General features: G+C 40.2%; 1 protein-coding gene across 6 annotated transcripts in view; it reads left to right on the forward strand.

Annotated features, from left to right (window-relative positions):
* The window catches only part of SYNJ2 (synaptojanin 2), a 77,194-nt gene that overhangs the window by 39,496 nt on the left and 18,261 nt on the right, over positions 1 to 19,437 (forward strand). For 5 of the 6 annotated variants that reach the window (XM_050316201.1, XM_050316203.1, XM_050316202.1 and 2 more), the window contains 11 exons: positions 1,548 to 1,631; positions 2,786 to 2,847; positions 5,600 to 5,696; positions 8,656 to 8,828; positions 9,237 to 9,318; positions 9,555 to 9,704; positions 9,802 to 9,967; positions 11,754 to 11,945; positions 14,008 to 14,092; positions 15,356 to 15,496; positions 18,269 to 18,461. In XM_050316201.1, the coding sequence (XP_050172158.1) occupies positions 1,548 to 1,631; positions 2,786 to 2,847; positions 5,600 to 5,696; positions 8,656 to 8,828; positions 9,237 to 9,318; positions 9,555 to 9,704; positions 9,802 to 9,967; positions 11,754 to 11,945; positions 14,008 to 14,092; positions 15,356 to 15,496; positions 18,269 to 18,461 (1,425 nt within the window). Of the gene's footprint in view, positions 1 to 1,547; positions 1,632 to 2,785; positions 2,848 to 4,616; positions 4,713 to 5,599; positions 5,697 to 8,655; positions 8,829 to 9,236; positions 9,319 to 9,554; positions 9,705 to 9,801; positions 9,968 to 11,753; positions 11,946 to 14,007; positions 14,093 to 15,355; positions 15,497 to 18,268; positions 18,462 to 19,437 lie in introns of those variants that run through there. The other variant, XM_050316204.1, reaches the window with a different exon arrangement.

The raw sequence follows: 19,437 nt of genomic DNA on the forward strand, positions 1-19,437 counted from the left end.
AGAGACATATTACTCAAACTGTGACACAGGCCTTGCAAGAAAACTTCTCTGAGCAATCTCCTCTCTTGCAGGAGATTGTGCTGGGATGCAATGCAATAGAGGAAAGGTTCTTAGTTCGTTGGTGAGTGGTTAAAAAAATCAAAACATAATCAAAATCAAATCTGGGCTGGCTATCATTCCAACACTGACATTGTGTCCATAACTGAATTCTTTCATCTTAGTGAAATGGAGATGGGTTTAAGTGCTCTGCAAAAAATATGGTAAATATTATTTAAATATTCTGTGAGCAGTTTTCTCTATATACTTTCCTTTCTGGTGCAGCTATACTTCTTTTCACACATGTAGCTCTAAAAATTGTACATTGATAGTGCTTATAAAGATGAGAGGTCAAGGTCAGGCACTTCCCCTGCGCCACCCGTTTGCCACATCTAGTGGCAAATTCCGAAAGGACAGACCACATTAAAGCTGTAGAGGAACACATTTTCATGTTCTATTCTATTTTCAGAGCTGCTAGCCAGCTGGCAGCAGTTGTGCTAAATGATATGATGTGGTTAGAAAGCAGCTACCTGGATAACCTGGATACCATTCCTCTGAAGGGCTACAGAACACTCATTGTCATGCATGGGATAACGGAAATGTGTATCATGTGTATCATGTATCCCCCGTGGAAAACAGCCAGGATTCCACTGCTAAGTATAGTCTAGGGGAGGGAGCTGGTTTTGCACAGTTGCTCTGTGGTCATATTGACTCTGAACATAGTACCTTTTGTGCTAGGTTAACATATAATGTAACGCTTTGATTGGGGGCTGCTAGAGGGGGAAGACAAAAGGGGAGATCAGTTTGTACTTTGTATAGATTTGACTCAAATTCAGCTTATTAACAGTGATCATAAGTACACATATAAAGGAAGAGTTGGAGGTCTGGTTGGGGAAGGAAATGGGGGGTTTGGAGCCTATTGCTGTAAGCTTCCTGGAAAAGAAGTAGATCGCATGCTGTTCACTGCATCTCAGAGTGGGAGTGGCAAAGCTGCTGATTTCAGAGTTTTATTTGGACTCTCTGACAAGGCACAACACGCAGTGAACTAAGAAATAGTAAATACAGCAGGAGATAAGCTTATCCCACACCTGACGTTACCCATCATCGGTCACAAGGAGCAATGACATTTTGCACAGTTAAGTTTTGTGAGAGAGACAGAGGGAGAGTATATAGCTGGTCTTTCTGAGTGTCTCCACCAGTAGATCAAGTCCATCTTCATTGTGGATGTAAAGTTCCTTCCTTCTTGCCAGTGGTGGTGTTTTAAATTTTCTTTTGTTTCTGGTGAGTAGTGAATTGTGTCTGCTGTGATGACATGAAAGCAAATACGCTGTGCTTTGTTCCAGTGCCTGTGACACTATGGAAAAGGGGCTGAGCAGTAAGTGGATACAGTGAGATACATGGTTTACGGTTTTTATGCTTTGAGTTCAGTGTCTTTAACTGTTACCTGATGAAGGGGTCACAGACTGATAGATCTAACTGCAGAACTCCTTTCCTTTATTTTATTTTTGCAGACAATTTACTTGAATGATGACGTCTCTTCTTTTGTGCAGATCAGAGGATCTGTTCCTCTGTTTTGGGAGCAAACGAGGCTTCAGGTAAACAAATAATCAAAAAGCCCACTTTTCTTGTCTCTCACTTGCTACTTATAATTTAGAATTAACGTAAAATTTAATTTTTTTATATTTCTTTAAAGGAGCTGCAAAGCTTATTCTGTGAAAATGCTGAGCTTTTTAATTTTAGGAAATTTTGTGTGTTTAGATAAACAGAACTACACCAGACAAATGGCTATAGGTAACTGAAATTTAACATTTTTGTGTGTTTGAGTGCCTCTACAGGGAACCGTTTGTAAGGAACTGTTTGTAAGCAAGTCTGCCTGTATGATTGTGCACATCCTGCCCATGAAGTAGCTGTATACAGCACCGTTTTTCTGTATGTTATGAAACTATTGAGCTTATCCTCAAGTATTTTTGACTAGTGGGTAATATCTCTAGTTAAACAGAATTTTCAGTTTTTAGTAGGTCTGGTTTTTTTGCCTAATCTTGATTAGATTATATATTCTTACTCCTTGGATATGAATGTACTCGCAGTGGTCTTAGAAAAAATTGCAGAAACCCACCTCATGAAAAACAAAGAAAGATGATGAAGTACAGGAAACAATGCATGATCATGTAAATACTTAGTAGTGTAGTTTCTGGAGAGGAAAGAAACCCTCTGCATACTGTAATAACAGTAGCTATCATTCAAAAGGAGCTTGAGGCTACTGTTGTTGACACCCATAATAAATTCCTATGAGTTTGATGGCACAGGATTTCATCCTTCATATATTTGAATGACTCTTCTGGTACTTTTGAAAGAACTCAGGACATACAACCCATACAACTGGTGTAGTTTCAGCCTTTTCTGCCAAGGCAAGGGCAGTAGGAATGCTGGGCACACTACGCTCATGTGAGGCAGCGTGTGCTATTTGCGAGAGGAAACTGGCAGAGAAATGTGATTTGTTTGGCCATAAAAAGATGTGTAGGTATCCCTTTGCTTAATGATAATTGTGTTTTCACTTATAAGTGTAAGTGTTGCCTAATAAAAGCTGGGGCTTTTGTATTAAGGATATTATGTGTGGGGGTGGTTGGAGCTAGAGGTATCTGGTTCTGTTAAAAAAGATGTTATTCTCTGAAGGAAAAAGGGAGACATCTAGTGATTTAGGACTCTAGCAGTTTAAGAAGTTTTTTGTTTTTCTTCTATTTTATTTTAGGTTGGTTCCCGTCATCTAAGGCTTAACAGAGGTCTGGAAGCTAATGCACCTGCCTTTGACAGGTAGGTTTCATTCCACCTGGGTAGTAACACAGCAGCCTGGCATTTAACCAAGATTCCTCAACTTTGTCTTCCTAGAAAATCCTGAGATAATCAGATGGTGTGGCCAATCCCCCTGGTGTTGCAGATTATGAAATTGGTTTATTTAATTTAGTCACTTTTTTTTTTTTTTGCTTTTTCCTTCTTGTTTTCAGTGGTAATTGAATTAATTTGGTCTTCTGGCTTGTTTCTGCAAAATCTTTAAAATACTAAGCGATATGCAAAAGAAAGGTTTTTGTAACCTTTTGTGAGCCAACAGATGTGAATTTACACTTAAGGTACACATACCATGTGTGCTTCACCACTGTAACCCCTGCTTCCACTCCATTGGGATTTGGTTTTCTCCTCATTATTTTACTCCTATATAGAAATAGCAGTGTCTTATTCTATGACCAGTGCTGTATGATGCTGTTATGCTGATGCTTTTCTATTTTACACAAAGATTAGCTTGTATACCTTTTTAAGCTATTAAGACTCTGTGTCAGCTGGAAACTGTAGAAAAAGACATGCATTACTTTGATTCCTTTGAATGTCTGACTATGAAGTGCTATCCTTTAAGGGCATATTTCCATTGATATCCATGGGAACAGTGCCTGAAAAGGACATGAAGAATTTGGGCTGTGGAAAATTTTCACCTTGTAAGTGCCATGTCACGTGATAAATTTCTGTTTTGGTTTGGTTTTGGCAGATCAGAGTATATGTTGATTTTGAGTAAGGCCTCTTAATTACTTGATTTCGTTTACCGCAACTGTTAGCAAACGGGACATTAGTGGCTGTTACTGGTTTTGCAGCACTGAAGACCCTGAATCAGGGATTAGAATCTAAAGAGACTGTGCACCATAGCAATCCCTGCTTCAACAGTTCTTGGCCTACATTTTCCAAGCTTTTGAGGCAGTTAAATTCTACTGACTTCAAGTGCCTTTGAGACTCATGGTCTCATGGCCATCAGGTGCCGTGATAACTTGCCCTGCCAGCGTCCCTGAAGCTCCATCTTAGAAGTTTTCATTTCACAGCAGAGATATTTCACAGAAGAAGAAAACAATAGCTTATTCATCGTCCTCTTGTACTGCCCATGAAGTTGTGAGTACCTCAGGAAGGAACAACTCCATAAGACCATTTAGCCCTGACCCCAATGCAAGTGGTGAATAGCTTTCTTGTCAGAAACATGACCATAGGGATCAACTTGCACTTATTCCTTCTTCCCCTTGTGCCTTTAGGTTAGATGAAGTTAAGAGATATCTCTGCTTACAGATTTGCAAAATTTGAAAACGGGCAAGGAATATGGAAAAATACACTGGAATTTAACAACCCACTACAGCTTTTCTGAGAGTGTTAGAGTGGATTTAACCTGGTACATTTAACCATCTAATAGGTTATTGTGTTGAGAAGGCACTGTGAGAAGAGAATGGTAATCTCGTTAGTGGATATTTTTTTCATCCTGTCTCCCTGAGAAATCCTCAGGAAACTTTGCTTACAGTACCCAAATGGGTGACTTGACCTTCAGTAGTTTCATTGTAAAGAAACAACACTGGCAGGGAGGTAGGATCTTGATGCTGGGATCAAAGGGGTGCAAATGTATGGGAAGAGTTGCCATACAGAGAACTGGTTGCAGAACCAAGAACAAATGCACCAGAAAGTATGTTTAGCTGTATTTCTCGAAGGCAATGCTGATAACGTCTTCTTTCTTTTCTCCTCTTTACACGGTTTTCTATGGTACTTATTTCTGGTTAAAGGATTTATAGGTTCATGCCAGAAGATGTGTGCTTGCTGTTTTTCTGACACTGAGCCATTACGTGTAATTTTGGAGCATGTAGTAACTTTTCTTTTGTGTGAGTGTGTATTTTATTCTTCTTGTCTATCCATCTGCCTCTTAAGTACTGCAACAGTGTTGTTTGTACATGACAGAAGTTGGCTTTATGATCTAGTTGTTTCTTGATGGGCCAGCATGGCTTCTGTAGCACATGCACGCCAACTTGCAAAAGATGTGTTGAGGGGAGAAGGGGTGTCTCTGCATCTGGCTAAAATCTCTTGATTTTAAAGTCCCTAAATGTCAGCTTTGAGAGTTCAGTGACTAAAAAACCACTCCACTTCTTGTTGTCCTACTGTGTTTTTCCTGAAGAATCTGGGCCAGACAACTTGGCTAAAAGGACCTTTGGTCTGATCTTGTGACTACTAACCTTTCTGCTTGATTTAATTAAGTTGAGGTGAATGTCTCAATGCTGTAGTAGCTCAGAGTTGTTTGACCTGTGACGTGTGTTTGTGCCTCTCTGTCTTTGGCACTGGAGTCCTAGGCCCAATTGCTGTGGCTGTCTTAGTCTCAGCCCTAAAAGATGCTCAGTAATTCCTGTTGAGGTGTAATACATTTTCCTCTCTTCTCGTCTTTCCTATGTAGTTCCCAGGCTGACAGCCAAGAGGTGGGAGTGTACAAGGGGCAATGTCAAAGCTAACAGTGACATAAAAGATCTGGGGCCTCTTTCCTAAAATGCTTCTTTTTCTATGTACAATACAAAATACTATATCCTTTAATTGCATACTTTCAACATTTATACTTTAATAATTGATTGCAAGGAAACTGAGGGAGATTTCTGTAGATGATGTGGCTGAAACATTCTTCTGGATGAAACAACCAGTGATCTCTACTTGTGTATTTTGAAAATGGTAGTAGGCAACATAACATGGTTTTGTTTAGTACCTATTATGGTTACTTTTGCTGTAGGCATATGATGCTTCTCAAAGAGCAGTATGGAAAACAAGTGATCGTTAACCTGTTGGGAAGCAGAGGAGGAGAGGAGGTGCTCAACAGAGCTTTTAAGGTAAAAACAATAATTTTCTTTTTAACCACTGATTTCCCTTGAGCCTCCATGTTCTTCTGTTTCCCTTCTGGCCCAGGAGGTGATAGATACTATATCTAAAGAAATTATGTTAACTCTTTACTACATTACAGACTGAGAGAATAGTGTTTCTTAGTCTCGTGGCTTAATTTCCAGCCCTTCCTTTCTGCTTACTTCTTTATATATTTGTGCACATTCTCTTTAACCAAACTTCAAAAGAAATTGCCCTAATGCTTTCAAGAGCCATTTGCCTTTGCAACAATGAATCATGGTCAGCTTTGGCAGAGTATGTAGCCACCTGTGCAGCCAGGTGCCTCATGGATTTGCCAGAACAGCTTGGGGGCCATGCCCTGAGCCTTGTTCACTGAGCACAGGTACTTAGCCATCACTAAGCTCTCTTGCTCTGATAGTAATGGGAAGTAGCTATCTTGCACTGTGTTGGGATTTGTCTACCTGAGCACTGGATGACAGTTTGGTGTATGGAGAGAGAATTTCCTGGCCCTAAATGTCCCTAGGCACATCTAATACCTGAAAGCAAGAATGTCAGGCCTTGTAGAATAGAAGCTGTGCTGAGTTCTAGTGTAGTATTCTCATGGCCAGATTTTTAAAACAATTATGAACTTAAAGCCACAGGTTGGCACTGAGTAGGATTTGCAGCAGTGCAATAGCTGCCTGAATCTGCTGGGTTCTGATGGAAATCTGCCTCCCGAGTACCTGTTGCTTTAGCAATCTGACATAGATACTTCGGAGTGTGTGTTCCTAAAGCTTATCACAGGATGTGGTTTAAGTACACACCTGTAGTAAGTGCCGTGTATTTATTATTGGTAAAGAATGATACCAGTAGTTCTGAGTTGAATTGTTTACTTTTTGAAAATTAGCAAAATAAAAATTGTAGTTAAATAATGGGGCCTGATTTCTTTCCCTCTCTCTTGGAATAATGCACCTGAGACAAAAGGAGTGTCAAGTTTTTTGTCAGTATTTTCTGTGTGGCCATTTCCTCCTCCTGCAAAATAGCTGGGATGGACAATCTGCTTCCCCAGCAGAAAGTGGCAAAGTGAAAGTTTCCTCCTATGCAGAATATGGCCAGAGAAGGTGATTATGACTAAAGCTTGCAAGGCAATGATGAAGGTACAGAAGTGAAGAATGGTCCATCTTCTGTTTTCAGCCTCTTACTGAATTTCTGCATGACACAGCCAAACCTCTGTAATCTTTTGTTTTCCCTCTCTTTAAAATTGTTTTGCAAAACCTACAGAAATTTAAGGGTAAGAGATAATTACTTCTGAAGGAGGATACAAATGTGACACTTCTTGTGAATTTAATACTGATATTTTCTCAAACTCTCACGTTCTTGAAGACCATGTTCTGGCCAGTATCATGCAACCAGAAATTAGGTCACAAATAGGTCATCTCTAGAATAAAGATCTTGCATTTGCTAATTTAATTTAAATAAGGACCTATTTCGTTTAAATTGTTAAACTTTCTGCTTGTTTAAAAAAATAAATGGAAGTATCCTGTGAGCTAAAAGAATTTAGATTGACAACACTGAAAACCGAAGTTTTGTATTCATTCAAAATTACTCCCTCTTGGTAATTTTTTTACCTTTGTGTTTTAAGAAATTGATGTTAGGAAAGAATATAATTTTTGCTTTGTTGATTTTAAAGGGCTTGATTTAAAAAATAAAGTTCTTTGTAAGGATATGATTCGGAATGCAAGCTTGTCTCCTGTCATTACTTTATTTCTTTGTTTCTCCACACTTCTTTTGCTTTTATTCCTTCCTCTTCTCTCAACTCTTGCTTCAACCTTAGTAATTCTTGAAAGTGTTCGTTCAAAATATTCTTGTAATTACTGCTGCTGGGTTCTCTTGATCAGAATGGCACCATTACCATTCATTTATGCAACATCTGTTACCTGAATCAGCTGTTACCAGACCAAAAATCAATATTGTTCCCAATAATGCTGTTCCTCCCATAAGCATTCCCTATAATAAATGTAATTATGCTTACGGTAAAAGCAACGCTGTAATGTAGAGTTGCAAATACTCTGACAATGATTTACACCGAGGCAGTGGGTAAATGTCATCCTCAAGTGCATTGCTAGTGCCAGCATCTGTAAGGGCAAGTTGAGGTGTCAACAGTAACAGTCTAATGAAATATTTTTTACACATCTGTTTCCAAACACTACCTTTACATTTGCTTCTGCAAGGAAGGCTTAATGGCTTACTTGATACGATTGTGCTGGTGTTGCTGCTGCATGTACACTTTTAATGTAATGTCAGATTTTCTTTTTCCAGTGTGTGTCATAATGTAAGTGGAGAAAAGCATCCATCTCCTGGTGTGAGAATGTGCAGGAGGGAAAGGAATAGACAAAGGCTTGCATAGTTAGAGTTAATCTAATGATTCTCTCTGGCTTTGTTGTGGAGAACAGGATGTATTATTGTTGTATCTATTACAGATACCTTAATGAAATTTGTGGTGATTATAGAAATGCATGTGAGGTCATTGAAATTGGAGACGAAATAATGAGGCTATTAGTGCCTCTTCTTTCACTTTTGCAGTTTACCACAAACATTTTGTAGTACATTTCCTGAGACATAATTCCTTTCTCACTTCCTCTTCCTGAGACTGCCTAGAGCATCACTGTTGCTGTACACCCTCATGCACAGAGGTAGCAGCAGGGCTGCCACTAGCCAAGGCACAATTCTGATACATACTCTGTGGTTACAGTTTGAGTTCTTCTGCAGAAATTGGGGTCTAACAGTCAGGTTTACTTTTGTGAAGAAAATAAACAGGGAACTTCAGTTGATTTTTTTCATGTCTGACCTTTCAAAATTCCCTATGAATTATTTAATTAGCAGGGTTTAGAAATGAAAAAAAGCATGCTGGTATCAATCCTTATGTGAGGCTTGAGCAAGATGTGTTTCCTCCATTCTCTATCTAAACAGAAACTGCTATGGGCCTCTTCCCATGCGGAAGACACTCCCATGATAAACTTTGACTACCACCAATTTGCAAAAGGTGGGAAAGCTGAGAAACTGGAAAATTTGCTGGGGCCTCAGCTGAAGTTGCACTGGGAAGACTTTGGAATCTTCACAAAGGGCGAGCATGTAAGTCCACGGTGAGTGTCACTGCCCCTCCGTCCCAGCATAGCCAGGCACAGTTTGTCCTGGCCTTCCCAGGTTTCTCGCTGTGTTTGTACCATGACCGTAAATGACCATCTTGAAATACAATTTTGAGACAAAGTGTAGTCTTGGGGCTAAATGGATTATTTGCCTTAACTGCATCTCCACTGTTTCAAATCTGCAAATTTACCAGTGCATGGATTTGCTAATACAATGTTGCAGATGTAGTCAAGTAATTAGATGTGTTAATGGAATACATTGTGCACAATGTGCTCGTACCATCAAAATGTGAGTTGCTATATTCAGGCTGAACATTTGATGATCTTCTTCAATCAACTCATGATTAGATGTTATTTTAAAATATACTGTTTTTTCCTCCCTCCTCTTGTGTTTGGTTACCGAAGCCTGCAGACAGGTGCTTTTCGAATGAATTGTTTGGACTGCCTGGATCGTACTAATAGTGTACAATCCTTCGTTGCACTGGAGGTGAGTTTGTCAGAGGACCTTCCATGGGATACCTGTACTGCATACATTGTTTGTTGCGTGGGAAAGACAGGAAAGAGGGTGTAAGTCCCAGTTATGCAAGTCTGTTGTCTGTCTTGCCAGCTTTATGATACAGAATGGTGCTGGCTGTAATACTTAAACTGGGTGTAAAGAGCAAATACACATTTAAGAACAGTGTTGTTTGTTTGTTTGTTTTTTGTCTCCTGCACCTAATCCAGATACTGCTTACTCAATTAGAGAGCCTTGGTTTGAACTCTAAATCTATAACTGAGCGCTTTGTGGAATCCTACAAAGAGATGTGGACTCTCAATGGTCATAATCTGAGCAGGGTATTTAGTGGCAATCGTGCCCTTGAGGGAAAGAACAAGGTAAAGAAAAGAAACAACTGTCTTTACTTATGAATAAACAGTTTTGCCATATTTACTCTTCAGTGTCACTTGCACTGATGATTCCTGTCTGGTGTAGGTTGGGAAGCTCAAGGATGGTGCCCGCTCTGTGTCTCGCACCATTCAGTCAAATTTCTTTGACGCAGTAAAACAGGAAGCTATTGAGTTGCTACTCATGGGTGACTTCTTCAGGGAGGAATATGCAGACAAAGGCAAGATGCTCATGGACCAGACTGCACTGCTGGGTAAGGCCAGTGTAAATCCTTCACTTTTCTTTTGTATCTGCTTTTAGCTGTCAGATACAAGCAACTGTATGCTTTTGAAAAAAAAAAATAATCAATAAATAAGCTACTTTCCCACAGCTCTATTGTTTAAAACACTGCTTTCTACACTGTGACCATAGCACAACTCTGTTATAATTCCATTGTGCTTATTTCTCATATTGTGTTTTGAACTTTTGAGTATGTTTGTTTGCTATTTGATAATGATATTCTCTGACAGTTTAGAAGAGTTGGACCAGAAGGAAGGATTTTAGGGCTATATACGCATATTCCCAGTATGGTCCTGTCTGAGTTTGTCTTGAGGAATTCTCTTGAGCTCAGCGTTTTTATCTCCTTATTTTTCTCCTTGCTATTTGCACATGCTTTTAGTCATTTGGATCTTTAGAAGCACATTTCAGTTGTTATTTTGGTTCATACCCTGCTTTTCTCCAGGCCCCTGACAGTCCACAACATAGACACATTTGTTTACACCAATTTAGAGTAAATGCAACTCTCTCTGAGGATTTATTTACATGCAAAATATAGGATAATTTCACCCACAAGCAGTATTGGCTGATCAGTTTACTTCAGAGCATCGTTCAGCGCCACTTCAATCCTGGACTTGTTTCATAATGCAGACCACAAGGAAAGTACAGATAGCTTTTCTGTGCCTGATTGCCAGTGCAAATCAGGTAGCTAAGATTAAGTTTACTTTGGCTGCTCACACAAAAATAAGTGAATATAGCAGTTTCCTGAGAGGATGTCTGACCAGCCTAGAGAGCCATGACAGTGCTAGATTTGGACTGAGGTGAAATTCTGGGCTGCTCTCTGCCTTTCCTTCCACATTCTAAACTTCTCAAGTATTCAGTTTAATTTATATCTGGTGATGTGCTTGATTGCTTGTCCTGTTATCAAGAATAAAGCTCATTGTCTTCCTACTATCTGATATACTGTTGTGTTTGGGATTTAATACAAAACTAATGACTGAGCAAGTGAATGTGTGGTACTTAGTTGCTGGCTGGGTTTAAACCATGGCATGCTGGTAACACACTGACGTTTTCAGTTGTTGCTAAGTAGTGTTTATACTAAGTCAAGGACTTTCCAGCTCTTCATGCTCTGCCATTCAGAAGGGTGGAGGGCTACAAGAAGTTGGGAGTGGGCACAGCCATGACAGTTGACTTCAGCTGGGCCAAAGGAATATTCCTTACCATATTATGTCATGCTTAGTATATAAACTGGGGGGAAAGCTGACTGGGGGCCACTGCTTTGGAACTGGCTGGGCATTGATTGGGGAGCAGTGAACAATTGCATTGTGCATCACTTGTTTTGTATATTCTAATTCTATCATCAGTATCATTTTTCCCCCCTTTTCTGTCCCATGGAACTGTCTTTATCTCAACCTATGAGTTGAGATAACCCAGACGGGGTTAAACCATGACATTGCTGTAGACTAAACTGAAAAGATTATGGGTGATAGAAGAATTTTTTTGCTTATTACTTGAAGTACAGAAAAATATACACTGAAAGTGAGTGACCAGCCCTTCACAAGGTTTCAAAGGGTGCTTGGTTTCTGGAAGAGAAATTGCTGACATCAACCCCAGTTATCTTGTAGCTATTGCTGTTGAAGTTATTCCCTAGGTTTTGTGTTGTTGCTGCTAAGGTAATGTCATTATTTCACAGTGACTGTGCTGCTGCTGCCTGCATGGTTTCTGTCCTTTTATAGCACATTTTTCTTTTACACACCTTCTTTCTCTCTCCTCTCTTTTGTCAGTAACTCCAAGTATTTTGAAGGCCATGTCAGAGCGTCAGTTTGAATTCACAAGCTTCAAGCGTGTTCGTGTTGCCACGGGGACCTGGAACGTGAATGGGGGAAAGCAGTTTCGAAGCAACATCCTTGGTACCAGTGAGCTGACAGACTGGCTGCTGGATTCTCCCAAGCTCTCAGGAGTTTCAGAATTTCAGGGTAAGGTTTCACAGTCAAAATATGCAAGCACTATTTGCTGACATATCTAGAGACAGTGAGTCAGGACACAAGATTTGACCAGCCTTTCGAAGGCAAGTGCATCTTGGAGGGTATTTTCTCTCAGTTCTTGGAGGAGTAATCATTTCCTCCATGCTTGTGCTGCCTCCCTGCAGAAGTGGAACGGTGTGTGAAGGGCTCCTGACAGTCAGAGTATCTCCTGAGTCTATACCATGTGACTGTTTTGAACCTTCAGCAGGTCAGAATTCAGAGCTCTCTTTCATGCCATTGTGGGATGCACTTATTCTGCACCCCATATTTTATATTCTTCTTCCATATCTCTGTTCTTTGTTCTTTATCATGAGAGGGAGCTACATGCGTAGGTGCCATCAAAACATCTCCTTGGTCTGTATGGGGCTAAACATCTGGATTCTGACCTTGTCTGAAAATGTTACTATCAAAGCCTTCAGACAAAAAGATTTATTATGATAGAGGTGATTTCTTTTTTTTTTAGCACTATAGAAAATTATTGTGCTTGTGTCTTGCTGAAAGTGGCAGCTGAATTTCTTATTTATGCAACAGGTATTGTAATTGATTTACAGATTTTTATTAAGGTAAATGAAAAGTGACCATTCTGTCACTTAAAAACTGAGTGGTTACAAAACTGTGGCAAACCTGTGCTCTTGTTGTTGGAGTGGAATATTTAGCTTCCTGGAGGCATCACGGGGATAGTTCTGTACCTAACCGTGAAGCTCAGGAATTCATTCTTCAAATCCTTGGCTACTTATACAGATCATCTCGTTTGAACCCTTAGTACTTGAGTGTTACATGATTAGGTGCAGACCACTGTCTGAGCAGCTTAGGTAGGTGATTGGTCCAGTCTGTTTCAGAAACACATTAGATGTGTTAGCACATGACTATGCCCACGATGCTGTAATTTGTTGAGAGCCTGTCATGTGTTAGCCCTGCCAGGCCTTCCCCTGAGAGAACCAGAGGAGCAGGACTACATGGTACAGGCAGCCATAGCATGGTAGGTCTAAGCAGCTTCTAGCAGACAAGTGAGTTATGAATGGGCAGAGTTAGGGCACAGCCATGGAAATGTCTGCATTCGTGTTAGTATCAATGCAGTGCCTACACAAATGGGTAAGTGTTCAATGTCCAAAATTATTAATGGGAAATACACATGACAGTGGCTGTCATGTTAAGCCAATAAAAGAGGTTAGCTGTCATGGGCTAGTTTCACCCTCGTGTCTACAGAGAGCTGCTGCATATTTCACTTTTCTTTCCGTTTGTGCTTTCGAAGTCAGATCTGATGTTTGTCTACTATTTACGTCTTCATGTTGAATCAAGTTACTGTCACCATGGTCATATGACAGTTTAAAAAAAAATAAAAACCCTTTAGGCAATGGACAGACCTGATGGGTCAACAGATTTTCTTCACTCTATTATATGAGAGTGTTTGATCTTTGGTGTTTTGCCAGGGTAACATCCACAGGCCTGGGCTAGGGAAGGGGAGGTCACTGTGCTCTAACCTTAAGTACGGGTCCTTAAGAAGGACTTGGAAGAAAGAAAACAAGAAGAAACTTCAAAGGCTTCCTTAAACTAGCAGTTAAACTTCCTAAAGGCATTGAGATGGAAGTGACATACTGGTGTGTGGACAATTAATTTCAGTGTCAAAAAGGAAAAGCATGTTGGGTGAAATGACAAGCAGGTGAAATATGGTGGGTAGTGAGATGTTGTGGCTTCAGTGATGAGTGGAGTGAGGGAGAGAGAACACTGAATATTTTCCTGTCTTAACATTGCTACAATATAATGTTCTGTTCTGAACTGCTTCCTGCAAGAGAGATGGAGACCAACTGGTGGGAGAAAAACAGGAAAAAATTTCAGAGAAACTGCAGGGGTTGTTTTGTGAGATTAGATTAAAGGAGCTATGAATATGTATAGCTTAGCAGGGGATGCACAAGATAGAACTACAGGAAGGATCTCTGACAGAAATTAGAATACAAGTCATTAGAAGAAACAACAAAATAGTAATTCTGGTATGACTTTTCCCTCTTGCCAACAGATGACGATAACTGCCCTCCTGACATATTTGCAGTGGGATTTGAAGAGATGGTGGAGTTAAGTGCAGGCAATATTGTAAATGCCAGGTAGGTAAAAAAAAACCCCAAACAACAAAAACCCCAAACCAACCAACTAAAGAACCAACCAAACAACTCCCCACCCCCTGCAAATCAAACCAAACCAAACCAACCAACCAACCAACCAAAACCCCAACAAAAAGAGCACCATCTTCCCCAAAGAAACCAACCATGTTCTTTTTTATGGTCAAATGTATAGAATATTTCCTTCCAAGTCTGTTGCTTTTAATCATAGCTGGAAATATGTTTCCCTTTAACAAATGTCACTGGGATGGTGTTGAAAGTGATCTTTCTCTGTGAACTTCTGTACAGTAGAATACACTGTGTTCTCTAAGTCTCTCAAGTCCTTATGTTGGCAGAGAATTCTGATCTTTGACATTGATTTAACACTTGTCCTTAAACCCTGTCTGATGTTGGAAAAATGTGCTCAGTGACTACAATCACAGTTGGCCTTCATGTGGAAATTCTAAAATGAATGAAATGTCTCTGTGGCTAATTGTATTTTTGAAAATTATGGCTAGAAAAGGAGTTAAAGGCAAAGCCTGAGCTTGGCATGTCAGAATGTACAGTAGGCTGTTCTGTGTATTGGTCCTTTTGAATCTGAAGGGGAGAGAACCCTGAGGATAATGTTTCCAATGCTGATTCGTCAGGCTGGCCAGTTAGTTGCCTGTTTTGGGAATGACAAGTTACAGCAGTGCTTAGTGTGGCTGCGGGGCTGGTGATACATCTGTGTGGATCGGTTGACTCTGGAGATAAGAAAAAGCTAAGTCTACAGATGTGAAGATATGTTGCACCCACTCACAAACCTTCAGCTAAGAACTAACTGGCTGTGGGTAGCCAGTCATCTTCCAGTCAGAAAAAATCCAGAGATCTCCTCTTCACTGTGAGCACAAGAAATCTTAAAAGTCATGGGATTGGTATGGATATTTGCTTTTACAGTTGAGATTGCTATAATCAGCTTCCAATTATCTCCAGTGAATGGGTATATCAAGAGTCTTGTGAGCGTGGATCTTTGTAACCCTAGTAAATAAAATCCCTCACATCCAGGAGCAGGATAGCTGTATTTGTGTGCTGTGCCTGTGCTCACTGACCCTACTAACTCTGGGCTAGCTTAGGAGGAGGTGTTATCTGTCTCTGCCATACATCCTGCAGCACCTCAAGTTCTACAGCCTAATGGGATGTCTGTAAACCCAAGGCACGGTTAATCTATTCATTTTATTGACTGTATGTGGGTTTTTTTGATTCCATTAAATGATTTTATGTTTGTTCCAGTACAACGAATAGAAAAATGTGGGGAGAACAGCTTCAAAAAGCTATTTCCAGGACTCATCGCTACATTCAGCTGACATCAGCACAGCTTGTTGGTGTTTGTCTTTTCATCTTTGTACGACCATATCATGTCCCCTTCATCAGGTAAAAAAAGAGCTCAACTAAAACAAATAAACAAACAACTTCCCTCCCCCCTCGCAAAAAAACCCCAACCTGTGTCTTCTGTAACACCTGCTGTTGGAGTGTGGCCAGAGAGCATGGGAGTGATTTTTCAGCTTGGTGAGAGTCATGCAAACCTGGATTCTGGTCTCTGCTCAGTGTGGGAGAGAGACATGTTTCCAGGAGGAGTAGTCTGGAGTCCATCACCAGGCATGCTCTAGGTGGGCAGTCAGGGTGGAACATCTTGTTTGGGTGCTGTCTTTCTGGAAAAGGAATGACCTGGACTAGTAAGTCCAAGAGTGTTTGGTGCACCAAATGAAGGCAAGTGCCTTCCTTTGCCTGAAGGGCAAGTTTTACTTTTGAACCCTCTCCTTACTGTTTCCTTGTGGAAACAGGTTTAGTTCCAGATCTGAAAAGGATGGTTGAAAAGGTGGAAAGGGGGTTGGGGAAGAGAGGCCTAATTTTGCCCCCTGACATTTTACAGAATTGAGAGCAAAGAGTGTTTGTCTTGAGAGCTATTAAGTGTTTGTCTCTCAGATGCCAGAGAACCAGAACTGTGTGCCTAGTCAGGAGGGTACAGAGCTGCAGATCCTCATTTTACTAAGCACAAATGTCTCTGGAGAGTGACCAAACTCCTCCAAGATTACCCAGCCACAGGGAGATCTGCATTAAAATGCCTTTGCCTTGGGCAAGAATTATGCAGGCTATGTGTAAATGGTTAGGAAATGAATAATTAGCCAAAACTATCTTTGGGCATCTGTCTGACCTTAAAGCCCAGAATGATTCAAACAGTCCTCTCTACTATTAGGGGCACTGATTTGCCACTGCATTTTGTGATTAAAATATCAAAGGCTGCCTCTTTCTTCCCTCTGATCTCCTATCTACTGAAAAGATCAGAACAGAGCTTGTGCAGACATCAAGTGCTGTAGGCCAGGCAGAGGAATGCAGTCCAGGGAACTGATGGTCTTGCATTGCCTTCCCAGTAATCTTTCTTCAACATAATTTAAAAAAATTCTTCTTTTCCTGCTATGAAGCAGTCCAGAGGAGAAGTTTCTCTCAGTCTTTTTGACTTTTCACCTGGCTTGTAAAAAATTTGAGTAATCCTGTAGGAAGTGCATGGCTGAAATGAAAATCAAAAGCAGAACAGCACAGTGGCTCTGTCACAGTTGTCAAACTGCTAGAAATTGGTTGTATCTGTTTGAAACTCAAGAGAAAAACAGAAGGGTTTGATTTTAGTGACTAAGTTTCAACATTTAATGCAAATGTGCTGTTATGGGTTACGTGAGCATAATCAAACCTAACCTGTGTGCTTGCGTAGTTTGTCCCATATCTAGAAAAAGAAAACAAAGATGATCAGAAGTGCAAAAAGGCTTCTGTGCTTACAGAGACTGAAGAGGTTTGGACGTAAGAGAGAGAATAGAGAAATAAAATGAGACAGTAGCTGAAGTTTATACAGCAGTGAAAGAATTTATGAAATACAAGCGATTGAATTCACAGTGGGTTGTCTCAGCATAACCTTTGCCATGAATGCAAATCAGGTGAATATCAATTAGGAGTTGGGTAGGCGGGCAGCAGGAAGGGAGTACTCTTTCGAGTGAAAAGGCTGAACTTTTGCTTCTTTCAGAGTGCTTAAATCCCATTGTTTCATGGAAAACCTTGATGTTCTTCCTTTGCCTCCCTGAGGGTGTCTTTTGGTGGTGTCCTGCTGTGAGGAAAAGACAGGAAATTAAACAGGGAGAAGAAAGATACAAAAGATGGGGGAGGAAGAGAGAAGAAAATTAAGGCCCTGGGGAATGAGGACCTGTAACATCCGGCATCATTTAGATCATGAATTTCTGAGAATACTTCAAATGAGACTTAGCAGTTTTCAGCATGCCCCTTCTTAAAATCAGGAATATTCAAGCCCAGATCTACTTGACTTCTCTCTGGAAAGTAAAATTTTCTCACTGGGAAGTACAGGCATGGTGCTGGGGTTGGTTACAGCAGTGATCTCATCGTTTACTTATCTGATCAGACAGCCGTGATGGATATCTGGGAGAAATTAACCTGAGAGCAGGTCCTCTTCTTTACCAAGTTATCTTTCTGTAGTAAAGTGTATGCTAATCATGACATTGAAATACTAAGTAATTAACAACATAGAGACCCTAAGCAATTTGTCTTCAGTACAGAACTCATTTCAGAGCTAGATATAAATAGTCGTATCAAATAATCACTGATTATATTGCGTCTGATTTAATAAACTATGGGTTATGATCTGTTGCTCTTTAATTGAATGAAAAATCCATCACGAGCTGTGAAGTTGGGGTTTGATACATATGAACACTAATTAAATTGTTAAATGTCTGAAAAGCAGATTCCCATATGTTCAAAAGTAAAAGGAAACATAATAGTAAGTTTAGTTATTATCGTTATTTTAAGGATCATGGTAGAGGTAAACTTGAAAAGCATATCCTGTAAAAATTCCCAGTATTTCAGAAATCAGGTCTTGCTGGTCTGTTTGGAAGGGACAAGTAGAGGAGGAGAACCTTTTCAAATAGCTATATTTCTGTACTATTGTATTACACTTAATTTGAAATACAAGTACATCAACATCATCAAGAAACTAGAATATGTGCCTAAAAGCAGCAAGCTTTCTGGAGGGGAGAGGCCAGGGCATTGTAAACTGGCTTTTCCTCTATGTTGCAGTCAAAGTTAATTTAGTGTTTGTCCTTGCAGTCCTTTACTCTGTTCTCTTTTTATTTTATTTTTTTAATACAGGGATGTAGCAATAGACACCGTGAAAACAGGAATGGGAGGAAAAGCTGGAAATAAAGGGGCAGTGAGCATTCGTTTTCAGTTCTATAGTACCAGTTTCTGCTTCATATGCAGTCACTTAACTGCTGGGCAGACTCAGGTGAAAGAGAGGAATGAAGATTATAAAGAAATCACACAGAAACTCAGCTTCCCAATGGTAAGTGTAGATGTATGTATGCTCAAAACATTGGAGATAAAGGTGCTATCTTTACATTATGAAAGCTGGCCTCAGGATGTATTTGGTGACAGGTCATCAAAGAAGTCATCTCAGTGCCACAGAGAATGGGAATAAAAGAAAATGGTAAAGAAAATGTTAAAAAAAAAAAAAAAAACAACTGTTTCACAGGGGACTAGATACCACCCAGTATAGCACTTGCTTTACAAAAGTATTACTCCTCTCAAAAATTTGAGTTACTGCAGTGCTTGAAAAGTCCTCAGCTATGCACAGTTTTCAAGTCAGTCTTTCAGAACAGTGCAATTTAATTGACACATCTGTAAGGCATCATGGATAAGATCTAGGTGACTGGTTAGAGCTGGAGAGCATGATATTGATAGCTCTTGCTGGCACTAGTTAGTGAGAATTCCTGAAAGACCATCCATGCTATTCAGTACACCAGTGCTTTAGCTGCTCCTGCTCAGGTATGATATACCAGTTCTTGGTCACTGACATGGTACTTTTCATTCCTTTCGTTTTGTCCTCATTAATGTGTCAGTGTCAAGGAACTGCTGGCTTTTCTCAAAGTGTGGCAAGTAGGCACTCTTGGTCTGTAAGAATAACTTTTCCCCTGAATTGTATCAAATCAATCACCCTGGTTTTTTATTTCCAGCTTGTCTCCTCAGGCCAGTAGATAACCCATGGGATTTGATAGCAGTGCTCCTTTGCTCCCCTTAATGTTGATTGCTTTAATTTCCACGATACTTGCTTTCTTGGACCTCTCCAGAGAGGTCCTAAGCTGGAGGTGATGGGGTGTGGGGGGGGCGGGGATTGGACCAGTTTGTGTATTCTGGTTAGTCAGCAGAAAACGGCACTTAGGTTGCAAAGCATAAAATTTTAACTTCCTGTTTTTCGCAAGGTTTAGAGGCTTGGCACATGCAGCATATCAATCAGTTGTTTTATGCAGGAGCTAATACTG

The sequence above is a fragment of the Myiozetetes cayanensis genome, unplaced genomic scaffold (genome assembly GCF_022539395.1).
Source record: "Myiozetetes cayanensis isolate MyiCay16 unplaced genomic scaffold, myiCay2020 scf2-11, whole genome shotgun sequence".
Classification (NCBI taxonomy): Eukaryota; Metazoa; Chordata; class Aves; order Passeriformes; family Tyrannidae; genus Myiozetetes; species Myiozetetes cayanensis.